This window comes from Lepeophtheirus salmonis, chromosome 3 (assembly GCF_016086655.4).
Source record: "Lepeophtheirus salmonis chromosome 3, UVic_Lsal_1.4, whole genome shotgun sequence".
Classification (NCBI taxonomy): Eukaryota; Metazoa; Arthropoda; class Copepoda; order Siphonostomatoida; family Caligidae; genus Lepeophtheirus; species Lepeophtheirus salmonis.
Window position 1 is genome coordinate 45,721,653 of NC_052133.2, and position 16,399 is coordinate 45,738,051.

The 16,399-nt window shown below is 30.9% G+C and overlaps 1 protein-coding gene across 1 annotated transcript in view; it reads left to right on the top strand.

The window, feature by feature from the left end:
• Elk (Eag-like K[+] channel) overlaps nucleotides 1–16,399 on the top strand; it is a 136,892-nt gene that overhangs the window by 112,096 nt on the left and 8,397 nt on the right. The window contains exons 4-10 of the mRNA XM_040709401.2: nucleotides 4,647–5,351; nucleotides 10,074–10,228; nucleotides 10,289–10,371; nucleotides 10,432–10,580; nucleotides 12,272–12,454; nucleotides 13,423–13,625; nucleotides 13,683–13,932. Coding sequence (XP_040565335.1) covers nucleotides 4,647–5,351; nucleotides 10,074–10,228; nucleotides 10,289–10,371; nucleotides 10,432–10,580; nucleotides 12,272–12,454; nucleotides 13,423–13,625; nucleotides 13,683–13,932 — 1,728 coding nt within the window. The remainder of the gene's footprint in view (nucleotides 1–4,646; nucleotides 5,352–10,073; nucleotides 10,229–10,288; nucleotides 10,372–10,431; nucleotides 10,581–12,271; nucleotides 12,455–13,422; nucleotides 13,626–13,682; nucleotides 13,933–16,399) is intronic.

The following is a 16,399-nucleotide window of genomic DNA, read 5'->3' on the forward strand; positions in this document are numbered from 1 at the left end:
TCAGGGGAATTTTTAATTTATTTTTTACTATAAAGTCTAAAAGAAAAGATTAAAATATGAATAATGCTATTTTATAATAGGTATTATATATTTAAAGGAAATAAATTAGGAAAAAATTAGGTACATATTAGTAGTGATGAAAATTGCGTGTATTTTGGGCTTGTTAAAAAAAGAAACCGAAAATGAACATGATAAATTTTTCAATTTGTAAAATATTTTGTAAAAGAGCAGATAGCTGAAATGACGTTTCATTCGATCAGCTACAATCAGTTGTAACAAAAGAGAAGGGGAAGGAGGACATTGTCAAGAATTACTCCGATGTTGAAACTCCTCCTACTCTGAGTACAACAAGGACTTACAATTATAACTCTGCAACATATTATTAAGGTTACTCCTCATCCTTTGTCAGGCTTTGAATTTAGTAGGAAAAGAAGTTCACTACTCAGGAGTTAAATAATCATGACAACAGCTGAAGAATAGAAAATTTATTCTTCATATGAGCAGTTTAAAACAAAAAAAAACGGGCTAGCTAAAAAGTACACACAATTTACATTGCTACATATAAGAGTTTCTTTTTGAAGATTCCATAATCCTATTTTCCCTTGATTCCTTGATATTTTACCCCTAATTAGCTTGTTCATCATATACCCATTTAAACTTAGCATTTAATAAAAGCTCAACATCTCTGTGAATATTCATCTAAGAAGGTTGTCTAAAAAAAAACATTTTAGAGTTCCGATATTCAGTTTTTGGTTTATGGTCATGAAGTTCAATTAATCTGAAAAATGTCTGAATAAGAACAAAAAAGAAAACATGTGTCTGGTTTTCCCCGCGTACAAGTTGCCCGAAAAACGGCTGCAGACATTATTGGCGTTACTTTGGCACAGTTTACAACATCAAAAAGGTCCTGTGTTCTATAAATAAGTCGATTAAATCATTTAATCTGTAATAAATAGTAAATTCTCTGCATAAAAAAATATCGTTCTTGTGGTATGATCACCACGCTTTGCTGTTCCTTCCTGACGCTCCAGACATAGGACCTGTCCAGGTTTAAAAAGTTTGCAATCTTAACATTGTCTTTGGATCGACATCAAGGACACTTTACCTTCTCCACGGTTGTGGATTAAATACTTCGTTTTTCGATGCCCTCATTTAACTGATGCTATATACTTCTGGCTACCCGCCAAAAAAAAAAACAGCGTCCTACCTGTACGTGACAGCTGTACGTTTTTAGACAAACAGCTTCATTTTTTTATACATCAAATCTTTGTAAGCTTTACTCTAAAGTTTTTTCTTCAGTATTAGCTATAATATGAAGCAATTGAAAAAATATTAGCTTCCAAATAAATTTGTGTTTTAGCAGGCGGACGGAAATCCTGTTGCATAGTGTACTTGATTTAACTTTAAACAACAACACTCTTATAAAACAATTTTATAACATTTTATTATCTTGATAATACAAATGGGAAAAAATGTAACAAAAAAAAAAATTCAAATCTACTTAACTATTATTTCGTAGTAAAAGTAACGAAAAATAAACTTTATTAAAACTTTTTATTTATACCTTCGAAATGGAATTTTTTTGAACAAGCAATGAAATGAATTTCTTTTATAAATCATTGTAATGGATGTTCATAAATCTTTACTTTTTGTAGTAGGTAAATAACTTTGAAAAATGGGCTATGCATAATACAAAGCATAGGTACCCATATTGTACCCATTTGCATTCAATCATGTTTTTCAATCTTTTATATTTGTTTATATAATACTCGTTATAGTAAAAACTTTTAAGTTAATCTCCTCCTCATTTTTCAAAATGTATACAAAAGATTATTTATTTATAAAGTATTTTTCTTATACTTTCGTCCCTTCACGCCTTTTACGACAATGTTTACTAAGGATTTTGTTGACTGCTGTCGATTTCCCCCCTTCTTTTATGCTTAACAATATGCAGATCGTCGATTGATTGAATTTAAATTATATATTGTTAATCTGTGAACAATTACCAATCATTATTAACCCTCAGTTACTATCATTCAAATCCTAACACGAGTACTTCAATTAACTTTATTTCTCCCTATTAGTTGTTACAAATGACACCATACCTAAGCATCAATGAAGAAATTGAATACTTTTTTACCAATATATAAGAATGAGCTTTGGGTGTATGCAAAGGTAGAACTTTGTTGCTTTGGCGGCTAGCCAGAAATGTTTAGCGTCACTTACAAAAATGGCATCGATCAACGAAATACTTATTCCACAATCGTGGAAAAGGCAGAGTGTCCTTGTTAAGACCTGCGCCGGACGAGACAATGTTGAGATTGTAAAGTTCTTAAACTTGGACAGTGGACAGATCCTTTGTCTGGAGGGTCAAGAAGGAACTAGAAGAGTTTTAGAGGTGATTATGACTCGGCTCCATTCCATACTGCAAAGCAAACGTTGACCTGGTTGTAAGAATTTTTATTGTCTTTTTCGTAACCAGTATTTGACCTCCAAGCTCACTTGATCCCCATGGACCTGTTGGTGCAGTTGAGCGAATCACCAAAATTTCCTCCTCCAACACAAAACCCGAAATGTGTTCCTTCTGTAAAGAAAACATCAAGACCTTATTCCATTTCCTTTATTTTTGCAAAAAAGTATCTTTTGTTGTTCAAATGGTAGAGTGTTTGATCCGTGACAATTACGGGGAGGAACTAAGCGGCAAGGATTGACCAGCAGTAACATTTTTGACATAAAAAGAAAACTTAGAGATTGGATATCTTATTTCCAAATGCAAAGGATATAAAAATAAACTATTGCCTATTCCAACAAGGCTGGTATGTACTTGATTAAATGGATACCATTGACTCTGTATCTGCCCAGGTGGAGATTACAGGTGTATGAATGGATCATGGAAATATTTTGTCATAACAATAGAATGTGTTCCTATTTTTGTTTCTTTTTTAAGCAAAGGTAGTAAGGTACAATGAAGGTAATGACGTGCTTTAGAAAGCGATAAAAATTTATTTTTATTTTTGGTGGGATCAAAATTACATTGAAAAAATAAAGAGATTTATTATACAATACAACTATTCTCTAAAAAAAAAGGATATTAATTTCTAAAATGGGATTATACTTCATGATAAATCTTGAGTAAATACTATTTAAATGTAAAAAAAATTACATTTTTTTTAGAATTTTGTTCAGAAAGGATTAATGCCTCAGTTTTGTTATAATTTTTAAGTTACAGAAATTCATTTGAAGTATAGCTATTTGATTTCTTAGTTATGAAAGGGAAATTGACTCATTTCATTTGGCTATTACAATGGCCTCCAATCTGGCCCTAAAGGCACTGCAGCACTTCTTGATAAAGACATTAGGCATGACCACCCACTGCTACTGGCAGAAACTTGGATAGCATCCAAATATCGGTAAGGGGTAGCACAGGCTCCCTTCTCTACTACACCCCAAATGGCATAGTCGACAGGGACATAGTCTAGGGAGGAGGGTAGCCTGTTTGTCCATTAAAATTTAACCATATTGGCAATTTCTAGCCTCTCTTGACCAGGTTAGCTTTGGTTGCTTTTGAAAGCAATAGCCGATATCGTCGTACTTAAGAGACTTTACCAAATCCTTTGCATACCTCCTCACAGTCCAATCACTGGCATTAATAGCCTTAGCATGCTGCCTCATATACTTGGCTGGACTTCTGGTGATTGTATTGTCCACTTCCTCCATGATTCCGATTATCTGGCGTCTACTGATGCCAGAGAAACTCTCAGGGCTCTGACTTGAAGTCACCATACATTTAATCCTGTGAACAAGACTGCAGGAGCACCCCACGACCTTCATGATCTCCACCACACTCATTTGGGTGTGGAGTCAATGAGTCACCCTTTGCCTTTTCGCCTCCATACTGACAACTACTGAAAGTTTGTTTTTTATTGTTTATTAACCGGAATAGTCCCTACTTTTAATAAACCAACCTATTTTTTTAAAATATTTATCCTAAAGTAATCCAGATTGATTTAAAGTCAAATTATATTTTGCTTATATAAGTGTGCATAATAGCTTGTAAAAAATTATTTGGTCTTTTTATGTCAAATAAAATAGTTAGAAAAGGAAAAATGGTTTTTTTTATCCTAGCCTGTTTTTATGTTGACCCCAAACAGATCTCCTTTAGTTTTTGGATCATGAGATATGGAGTCCCTTATTTTTACTTTTTTTTAATGAATGCAGTGTACACAAAAATTTTAAATAGCACATTTTCTAAAACTGTGGTTCAATTTGTAACAAACAAAGTATTTCTAAAAATTAGAAATGGGCTATAAAATAAATTATTTTCTGTACATATTTTTATACGAGAGGGTTTTCGGGTATGAGCTGTGGATCCAGAACGACGTAATTATTCTTTATCTCGGCAGTAAATAGCATAAAATTGTCTCATGAATTTTCTATTTCTGTTTTCATTCATTTAAATTATATTATCATATTGCATTTTATAATAAATATCAAATATATCATTTATGAATCTTTGTATCCTCAAGGGAAGTATTTTTCTATATTTTTAGAAATAATATATAATTTTAAAGTAACATTTATTTTCAAGACAAATGTCCTCAAGCAATATTTATTTCTTTTCTAAATTAATATAATTCTTAACATAGGCACATCCTTCTGGTGCTTACTCGACATTGTTCCCATCAAGAATGAAAAACGTCAAGTCGTCCTCTTCCTTGCCTCACATAAAGAAATTCCTCCTCCACGATGTGCCACAATTCACCCCGGATACAATACCCTCAACGTTCCAGGCATCAATCAAACGGGTTTATCCAATGACCTCGAAGACTCGTATGAATCCTCAAACTCTGTTGAAAATCATTTACTACCCTCCAATATGGACCCCGAAGCCCCACCTAACTACAACTATGGTCGTCGAAGAAGCCGTGCCGTTTTGTATCAACTCTCTGGTCATTATAAAACTGACAAATCCAAAAAAATTCATAATAAGCTTAATTCGTCTCTACTGAGTCCTCCCTCAACCAACATTCAACCTCTTCCTGAGTACAAAACCTCCGTTGTAAAGAAACCTCGTTGTGTCTTGAGTCATTATGGAGTCATCAAGGCCTGTTGGGATGTCATCGTACTTTGTGCGACTATTTATGTGGCCATCATTGTCCCCTACAACGCCGCTTTTAAAAGTAAGAATTACGGGTACATCGTCATTCAGAATAAATCACTTTTTGAAGAACGATGGAATCAGAGTGAGAGGAGAAATTTTTCCCTGGGCTTCAATATGACGTCAGCTGATACCTTGTTGGACTCATTAGCAAGGAATTATGATGTTGTGGTGGAAGCCATTTTTCTTCTTGGTAAGGAATTTAATATTTTGTATGATATTTTATACTTGTGTTCACGTCATTTTATACTCATACAAGTAATTGAATAGTACTTTAAATGAAATCAACTTATTAGATAAATATATTACGTATCTTGGATTCGAAACAAATCAATTAGGATAATGCATATCATAATGGTTACTTTAAAGTAGTGTGGGACAATTCCAAAAAAATATGATTCTTCCAATGCGATTCTAGTAAAAATTCCCAATGGCGATTCCAATTCTTACATATTTTAAATAATAATAAAAAATACCATTTTGCTATAAAGGGTCCGCAGGATTATATTTCGGGGGAAGGTTTTGAAAAAAAAATTAAAAATTTATTATTTAAAATTTTTTCAAAAGTCACAACTATTCCCAAAAAATTTAATTTTTTGTAAAAAAATTTATAAACCCATGCTTATTCTCAAAAATTATATTTTTGGGAGAAAAATTTCCTAAATACACAGGTGTTTACAAAAAAGTAACATTTTTTAGAAAAACATTCAAATATTAAATTTTTTTGTAAAAAAAATCAAAAATCTCCAGCTGTTCTCACATAAATAACATTGTTTGAAAAAAAAATCCAAAATTCACATTTCTTACATAATAATTTTGAAAAAAATAATTCAAGCATTAAATTTTGACAAAAAATGAAAAGTTCATAGTTATTCACAAAATATTTAATTTTTTGGAAAAATAAATAAAAAATTTAATTTTTTGGAAAAATAAATAAAAGATTTAATTTTTTGGAAAAATAAATAAAAAATTTAATTTTTGGGAAAAAAATTTGAAAAATTAAATTTCAAATAAAAAATTTTTTAGAAAAAGCACATGGGTCAATTTTTTTATAACTTTAAAAAATAATAAATACTTAAATACCCGTAATGAATTAGAATCAGTATTGTAAATTAAATATCATTTTCCGAATCCAGAAAAAACACACAATTCTTATTAGTCGTCTCATCACTACTTTACAGTAAAGCATGAGTTATCAATAGTTAAAGATACCTCTTTTCCCAGACATGACTGTTGGTTACATACTGTCCTGAGCTGCTGCCGATTTTTTTGTTATTTCATGACATATATAGTTTTTTGTAGGTTAAGTTGAGTTAATTAACTTTTAACATTGGGAAAGGAAAATATTCTTAGGACCATTTCTAATCACAATTTTTTGATAACCTTAGTGAGTTAATTCACGAGGAAACAGATTTGACTCAAATTTGGTTTGGGGTATTGTTCATAGTAGAACAGCTTAAAAATGAAACTTTGAATCTGTAATTCAATTAATTTTCAGTTCTAAGGTCTTAAAAAAGAAGAAATTAGCATTTTGATGAATATTTGATTGGTGATATCTCGTAAATCAAAACAATTATAGGCAAGTAAAATACACTATCAATATAAGCTATTATTTAGCTTAATATAACTTATGTTTGATTTTTGATCTTTTACTTTTTTTGAAATTTTACCCATCTAAAAATAAAACACATTTAAATCTTTAAAAAAAGTGTCGAGTAGAAAAGCTTTGGAATCAGGAGTATTGGTGTGATTTATAAAAATAGTAACTTCATTCATATAGTAAAATCAGAAACTAATGTTTCAACGAACATACCTCTTATAAGTAAAATATAACACAATGCAACAGAATTCAGGTCTTCGAACTCGCACCTCCTAAAGCCTACATTTATTATTGGTATTTACGCAGTACAACCATAAAATGACCATTGTAACCTTCAACCACTATAGTTTTGGCCTTTAATTTATTTTTTAAATCAAGTTTTAAGAGTACAGTTACGATTCAGAGACATATTTCGAAATGAAATGACTATATAGTTAAAAATTGAAGGTAATAGCAATAGATAAAAATCCTTCTAGAATTTAAAATATTAAATATTTATTAAGTTATCTTCAATACAGTATTTAAAAAGTGTGACTTTTTTTTTTAAACTAACATAAGCTATTTAATAGCTTTTCAAGGACGTATTATACTTGCCTATCATTGTTTTGGTTTACGAGGTACCCCTAATGAAACCCTTCATCAAAATGCTCATTTCTGTATCTTTAAGATCTTATAACTCAGTGTTACGGGGTAATTTATTTGGTAATTTTAGCCCAACTTTTCGGATGCAAAAACATCTTTTAACCACTCTAAAAAAAGAAAAAATAATTTCCGGTAAACCCCTCCCCCCTACTCTGAAAATTACTTTTTCACCCATGAATGCATTTTTTTTATAATCTATTTTCAAAGTAATCAAAAGAAACCTCCGAATGTCGTAATCATTAAGCCTTTAATGCTAAAAGTAATAGTTAAATAAAATTTTAAGCTTATAAAGTACAGTCTTAAGGATATAAAAAGATCAAAGGTCACAAAGAAAGGATTGGCCACAAATTACAAATTATTTATTTTAGAGTTCTTAAACTATGTTTTTGCATCCGAAAAATAGGGCTAAAATTGAATTTGATTTTAACACCTTGTAATACTTCTTTAGAGTAAAAAAATAACACTATGCTACAAATTTCAGGTCAACTCCTAAATCCCACATTTAGCATTGTTATTTAAGTATGAAAATGACCATTGTAACCTACAACAGTTATAGATTTGCCCTTTAGAGCCCTTTTTTAAATATCACGTTTTTAGAGTATGGTTACGATTCAAAGCCATATTTTGAAGTAAAATGAGTATATACATGAAAATTAAGGCAATTTATATTGATATCTGAGATGATGTTCTTTTCTAAAGCTCATAAACAATATGCAACTTTTGACATCAATTTTGCCATAGTTCGTTTACTTTAGCTTTAATATCAATTTGATTGTATATTGTTGAAGTTAACTTATTTGATTGACGGAGAAAGTGACTTGGTAGAGATTATCGAGAAATACTTGTATTTATTGATATAATTGAAACTAAATGTAATCTAACCAAAATTATAATTTTTTTAAATAATTGGATAAATTAATAAGCAAATTATCAGTATCTAAATTAAATAAACTTCCTAAAAGAATTAAATTTAACTTACGTTGACATCACAAATTGATATTTATAATCATAATAGTTTTCTTCGTTTTTTCTTTTGTTTTTTGCCCCCAATTAGCGATGAGTCAACTTGCCTTCTTAGCTAATCTTTGACTTTAAACACTGATTAATCCTATTTTACTCGTAAATTAAACTATTTTTTTATAACAAGGGTTCAAAATTTGAGTTTCTGATAATAAATTCTAAACATTAAACTAAATACTCCAAGGTTATAAATTTAGAAAATGAGTCATAGAGCCACATTCACATTAGATTTAATTATCAGCCTCAAGGAACTGTGCTAATGCAACACTAATAGATAGTTATTCCACAAAAGTGTAGAAACACACGTAGTAGAAACTTTCTATAAATTGAAGAACACCAATTACCTCAGCTGTTCCCTGATTTGCATGTTGTGGAGGTGAGTGAGCAGGCCTGAAGTGGATATCTGCCTACTTTGTTTCATTCTATGTGCTACTTCTTATTGACAATAAATAATAAACACTTTTGATTCTTGTAATCGTACCAATTGTAAATTTTCTTTAAACTCAACTTTTACAATGATTAATCATAAATTACTCTTATTATTTGACTGTAGAGTTGTAAAAAAAAAATAGATTCCGGTAATATCAGTTAGCAACCTGCTTAATCTAGAACTGTGCTTTTTAAATGGGGGTATGCATACCCCTTAGGGTACTTGGAGGCAATCCAAGGGGTACTTGAGATTTTGAGAATATTTTCAAATGGTAAATAACTAAAGGTGTCCGCAGGGGTGGGTTGTAAGGGCTGTAACCGCCCCCACCCCAAATTATGGATGGAATATTTGGTTTTTTACTAAAAAATTGAAATTTAATTTTTTATGCATAACTATGGATTTTTAAATTTTTCTCCTAAAAATTTAATATTTGAAATTTAATTTTTAATGCATAACTATGGATTTTTAAATTTTTCTCCTAAAAACAGCTGTGGATTTTGAATTTTCTTTGCGCAATACTAAATTTTTTAAAAAAAGATATGGATTTATGAAACTTTTTTCCCAAAATTTTATTGTTATATATAGCTGTGGATTTTTGAATTTTTTCCAAATAAATTTAATATTTTGGATAAATTTAAAAAAAAATGTATAAAACAAAGTCCCTTCCTGCTCCCCCAAAAAAAAAAAAAAATATATATATATATATTTATATAATCCTGTGGACCCCCTTGTCACTGAAGTAAAAAATGTTTTGTGTTGGTAAGGAGGTACTTCGGTTAAATAAATATTTTACAAGTCGTACATTACTAAAAAAAAGGTTGAGAATCCCTGATCTAAAGGAATATTAAGATTCACTTTTCATATTCCCAGATCCTGTCATATCATTGTTCAACTTACAGCCAATGAGATAAAGAAAATATCTATATATGTAAACAAAGCCGAGAATACTTTAAAGTACTCTCTGTTATGCTTGCGAGTAGTAAAAATATGCACTGCCTGTAAGTAAGACAAAAATAAATTAAGTCATTAATACAAATTCACATAGTTATAGCGTTTTTTTGCTTAAAAATTTTCATACCCTCCAACAGCACTTTAAGCCCTTGAGTGAGGGAGTCATGCAGATTACCAACTAAAAATATTCTTTTGCATGTAGTTGGAATTTTTATTTACTTACATCTCAATGCATAATATTAAAATAGGATAAATTCTATATTTCCTTTCAGATATTATTTTAAATTTTCGCACCACCTTTGTCAATAAGAAGGGAGAGGTTGTCTCTAGTTCCAAAAGCATTGCATTTAATTACCTAAAAGGATGGTTCCTCTTGGATCTTATTGCCGCCTTACCCTTTGATGCCCTTGAGCTCATCACTGATACAGTAAGTTAAAAGTTCATTCAAGAAGCACCTAATTGTAGACACACATATTATATCATCCAGGAATCAGAGTCCTTCACTTCGATTCATCTCCTTAAATTAACAAGACTTTTGCGTTTATTACGGCTCTTACAAAAAATGGACCGGTGAGCAACCATAAAAATTTTATTTTTATTTATTTTTTAGTCGTTAATTCATCTCCTTAGGTATTCACAATATTCAGCGGTAATATTAACACTCCTCATGATGACTTTTGCTCTCCTTGCGCATTGGATGGCATGTATTTGGTTTGTCATTGGAGAGATAGAGCAGCTGGAGAATCCTTCAACAAATGTTTCGGAAGACGTTTGGCCAGGTACATAGATAGCATTCATTTAATTTTTTTTTGGATTTACCTATATACGAGGATGGTCTGAAAAATGTCCGACCTAACTAAGATACAAGACATTGTGTATGAATATTTATTTTTCAACATAGTCTCCTTGTAACTCGACACACTTCTCCCAGTGACGTTCCTATCTCTGTAATGCGTCCAAATACTAATCGGTGTTTTTCTCAGCAAAATAATTATTATCAAGAAACTTTTTGTTTTTGATCAATTACCCCTAGTTGGATTGACTTAGACTAATAAAATTTTAACACAACATATTTGTTTGAATCTATTTAAAGCTTACACTTTCAAAAAAAATATTTAATAACAGCTCGTTTCACAAAAACACTTACATCAACTCACTCAAACTACTGTTACATAACAATTACGCGTCCAAAATACATTACGCTTCTACAAACAAGAAATATTTTTTACAACATAACTTCTCTTTTTGAAATAGTAAATTGTTAAGATTATGATATGAATAGTTCTTTAAAAAAATAAATTGTTCATTGGTCCCTTCCAAAATTATACAATCTGTAACGTTTACACGTCTGATGGATGTGAAAACTCACGTTAATAAAGCTTGTTATTATTTATTCCATTAAAAATTACAAAAGAAAGCGTTTTTACTTATATAAATAATTGCATAATAAGCCGAACGACATGACGTGTTGTAGACATACTTATTTGATATATTTATTAAATAAAATTTACAAACTTTAACAAGAATCTCAAGGAAACTTCATCTAATGGCTTTAAAAATGAAATATAGAATCGAATCCGGATATAAGAAATTCGAATATAATAAAAATACGATTATAGTCCATTATATCCCTCAGATACCATCTTTTTAATAGATAAAATACTTAAGCCCGAAGTAAAAAATTCACAATATATGTTTATTCATATACGTGAGTTTTAAACAACATTAAAACAGTTTTGTCTCAATTTTAGAATATTTTAAAATAAGTATGAAGTATTTATTCCCTTAGTAATATTGAAAAAAATCACTACTATTCATAAAAAAAGCATTCACAGAAATGTTTAAAATGGATATAAATAATCATAAAACGTTAATAAAAATACAAAACGTTTTAAATTTTTCAAATGACACTCTGATTCCGAGTGTTTGAATCTCCGTATGTCAGATGCAAAATCCCATCACTGTCCATAGTATTTGTTATTTTAATACTAAAAGCAAATTATCTTTCTGTGGTAACTATTAAAAAGGCTTTAAAATGTTCTACTCTGGTCAAATTAAGATTATTTACAATATATCCCTTGGGGTTTTAGGAGTCAAAAGTAAAGGCAACTCTTTCTCACATGTAATCCAAAAATAATAACGGCCGATCCATAGCTTTACTTTGTGTCTCCAAGATCCTTCATATTTAAAGATACAAAAAGTCGAAGTATTTACAGGCACTCAGCGAATGCAAGGATGAAATAATTTTACATCTTCCCCTGTAACTAGACGGTTCGTAAAAGGAAACGTGTTCTGATCTGCATATCTAATTTTAAACTAAAATGGTTATTTATATTTTTATAATACAATTTATCCAGTTATTTATTAAATTACTAATTATATTATTATTATCAAATGGTTAATAAAAAAGACCAAATCTTTAAGTAAAAAAAAACAGTTCTATAGCAATAACTACATTATTTATTTATAGGTTGGATCAATTTACTGGCAGAGAGAATGGGTCTTCCGAATGGGAGCTATGTTCCTCACTCAGAAGCCTACGTTACTGCCCTTTACTACTCATGTACCTCATTAACGACTGTGGGATTCGGTAACGTCTCAGCAAATACGACCTGGGAAAAGATATTTTCTGTAGTTATTATGCTCATTGGAGGTACATAATATATTTTTTTTAAATTGCTATTATGTTTAATCAAGGAATAAATTTATGGACTCTTTTTTCCCCAACCTTTTTTTGACAAACTGAGAGCTACTTTTTATATTGATATTAATATTTATGAAAGGATAGAAAAAATTGAATTAAAAAAAATGGTATAATCAATGTCTTAAAAGATTATTTATTTATTTATCTATTAATTTTATTTCCGAATAATTAATCTTGTATTAATAAAAAACGTGTCTGTAAATATCATGTTTACGTTCTTAGAAGAAAACTGGAGAACGGACGCACCCATCAGATTAAAATTTGACAAGTGATTAATTGATAGCGTTTTTAGTAATAAGTAAAGTTTGCTAATTTTCTAATTACTTAAAATAGAAATAGAAATTTCTTTTTTTATCTACTTTTTTTTAAGCTAATAGCAAAGTTTTATTAAATTAGAAATGAAATATTAAGTGATTGTAAATCTACCCCTTTATAGATTAAAATACCCTCAAGGGGGCTGTTAGAGGCTAATTTATCAATTTTTTATGGATGAATAAAAAGGTGAAAACATTTCAAGCAACTTTTGTTTTATTTTGAGGCTTTTAACTTTGTGTTCAATATGGGAAAAAAGTTTTTATTTAAGGGCCTTATTTTGTTTTAAGTCTCAAATAAACTTTTTTTTTTTAATCCGAAAAAGTTTGGGTATCTCTGATAGATAATAAATAATATTCTTTTAATTCCTTTAGCCTGTAACTCAAACTTCTCTTTCATTTCATAACTATTCTAAAAAAATAGCTTTTAGTTGATGAAAAACTGGCAAAATAATTTTCCTTTCAATGTCTAGAGTATTCCTTGGTTTATTAATAATAAGGATATGTAATTAACTATTTACGAATTACACATAAGTAATAATATGCATTTTTAGTCTGATATTTAAAATATATAATTACATATGAATTATTGTGTAAATATTTTAGCACTAATGCACGCAACGATATTTGGCAATGTAACTGCCTTGGTTCAACGTCTCTATGGGGATCGTAAGTCTTTATATCAGACGAAATGGAGGAATTTAAAGGACTTTGCAATACTTCACTCTGTTCCAAAACCTTTAAAACAAAGAATGCAAGATTATTTTCAAACAATGTGGTCTTTGAATCAAGGAATCGATCCAATTCAAGTAAGATACCGTTAGCTATTACAAATTGTTCCATTTTTATGGCTTGTCTCTTCCTAGATATTACAAGACTATCCCGAAGAGCTTCGCGGTGATGTTTCTCTTCACCTCCATAAAGAAATTTTGAGTCTTCCTATATTTGAAACAGCAAGTGCAGGCTGTAAAAAACTTCTGAGTCTACAAATTAAAACAAACTTTTGTGCTCCGGATGAATTTTTGATTCACAAAGGAGATGCCCTACATAATATTTACTATCTATATAATGGCTCAATGGAGGTTCTTCAAGAGGGTATGGTTGTTGCCATTTTGGGTAAGATTCATTAGATTATATAGGTGTAAATATGATACCCATATGTGTACTCATGGCCAGTCCTTTTCCCTTTGGAAAAAGAAACTGCAAAAGGGTAGAAGGATTAATAAGGAATTCAGTCAAAGGACCCATCCAATTCAATTCAGACTCGATTCGAGTCGCACTTAACACGTCGATATTTTTGTTGTGCATCGCAACTTTTAATCACAAAAAAAAAAAAGGCACAAAATCAGTTGGCAGTTAACTAATATGATATGATCAAACTAAAAAAATCTTTTTCGCAAAGTGGCGCCACTCTAATTAGCTTCTTTAATAAACAAGCTAATAATATACATATTAGCTTCAATCGCTTAGCCACAAGACGGCCCCACTATTTGTGGCGATGTGAACAAACAACTATTAAATAAACAACGTCCATCCTCATTCTTCCCAACCTATGGATTTATTATACAATAATGTCGTGTTAAGACTTATTAAAATTCAATTTTATGCTTGACTCGGATTCGAACTTACAAGATTCAAACTTGAATAAGACATTCATAACAATGTTAAGGGGGGAGGAGAAGTGAAATCATCAGCAAACAACAGTATAATACGTATACTTTTATGTTAGTGAGGTAATGTCGTGTTAAGACTTATTAAAATGCAATTTTATGCATGACTCAGATTCCAAATTACAAGATTCAAACTTGAATAAGACTCATGATTTGATACTGACAAATATTCTTCATAACTAAATAAGTTCAAAACTATTAATTTTTAAGAGAAATTTATCCTATATATATAACATGGGCTGAAAAGTCCCGGATTTCACACATAGATGGCCTTTTTTTAATTCGACTCATTTTAAGTTAGTATCTACCTTCAATAGACACCTATAAAAAAATTATGACAATCTGTTATTTAGTTTGTGAGTTATTGTACTAAATAGGACGGTATTTTTTTATTTCTAAAACAATGGATCAAAAACAATTTTCTGTTTTAAGTTTACACTGCAGTGATTGGAAAGAATACCGTTCAATTTAAGCAATGGCTTGACAAGTGGTGTATAGACTCCGCTCTCTAAAGCAAATAAAATAAAACATAATAACAATTTTTTAAAACCCCATTTTTAAACATGAACAAAACGTGCTTTTATGGTAGGCCCGAGACTTTTCAGCCCATATGTTATCTGGACTACTCAACTGTTAAGAGCAATGGTCCAGTAGTACCATTTTCAATGTATGTATGGACCTAGAACCCGCATGCCATATCAGTATATTTTTTCTCCTAGAGTCCAACTATAGCACTGAAAAAGTCCCAACTAGGACTGTAGGCCGCTATTGAGTACCATAACTCTATATCAGGGGTAGGAACCCTATGGCACGCGTGCCACTTCTGGCATACTGGCACGCGCAAATTAGAACATATTCCCGTAGTTTGTATGGGGTTTTTTTTACCATTATTGTTGATAGCGGCACACTTATTGATTAGAAATGTTGAAATTGGCACTCCATGTCTAAAAGGTTGCCTTCCCCTGCTCTATATCAATTGATTTTTAGTATCAATGATGATAATGGAATCGGAACTGGATAATTGGCTCGCGTCAGATATAAGTCTCATTAAACTGTGACTACAAACTCGACTAGAGTTGCCAACTCTCTGAAAAATAAATAAGGGACGCCTCATTGGCAGGTTCGGCAGACCCGATTGTGTTCACCTGTCCTTGTGCTTTATAGATTATTTCACGGGCATTTTTTAGCCAGATGTTAGTTTTATCCTATTCCTCCTTGTATTTTGCATTCTTTTCATTATTTTTTGGTGGAGGAGTGCGAGTTGAATGGCTGTTTGAAGCTGGACCCACGCGTAGATAAGTGTCAGTGTCAGCCATATTGGTTTTTTTTTTCACTATCTTCTGCACGTGCCACAGTGCCTCCTCAGCCAATGGGATGAGCGTATTCTGTATCATTGTACACGTGTGTGAATATGCATTCAGCTCATTGGTCCCACAATAGAACATGGCTTGGGAATATGTTTGCTGTAAAATTTCATATAAAGCCCATTGTTATTAATTTTCCGGTGATATTTTACCGACCATTTTTTAAAACTCCAAGTATGGCGGGACAAAGCGCCTCCCGTTTCAGCTCAATACGGGAAGGGTTATTTTTTTTCTAAATACGGGACAATACCGTTTTTTAAGGCACGGTTGGCAACCCTAAACTCGGTTTGGATTTGAATTGGGGAAAAAACGCCGCGCAAAATTAGCCTGAGTTATAAAAAACTACACGAAACTTTACTCAGACTTGTAAAAAAAGACTCATAAATAGCTGTAATACCTACTTATGTACATATTTTTAATGTTGTATGAACGTTGTTTAGTTACATTCGTTTGTAAACAAAATGACAGAGAGTGTTGTTGCAAAAAAAACACAACCTTACAGATAGTATATATATTTTTAGTTTCCTCATTCCCTATTAGCTCAAAATA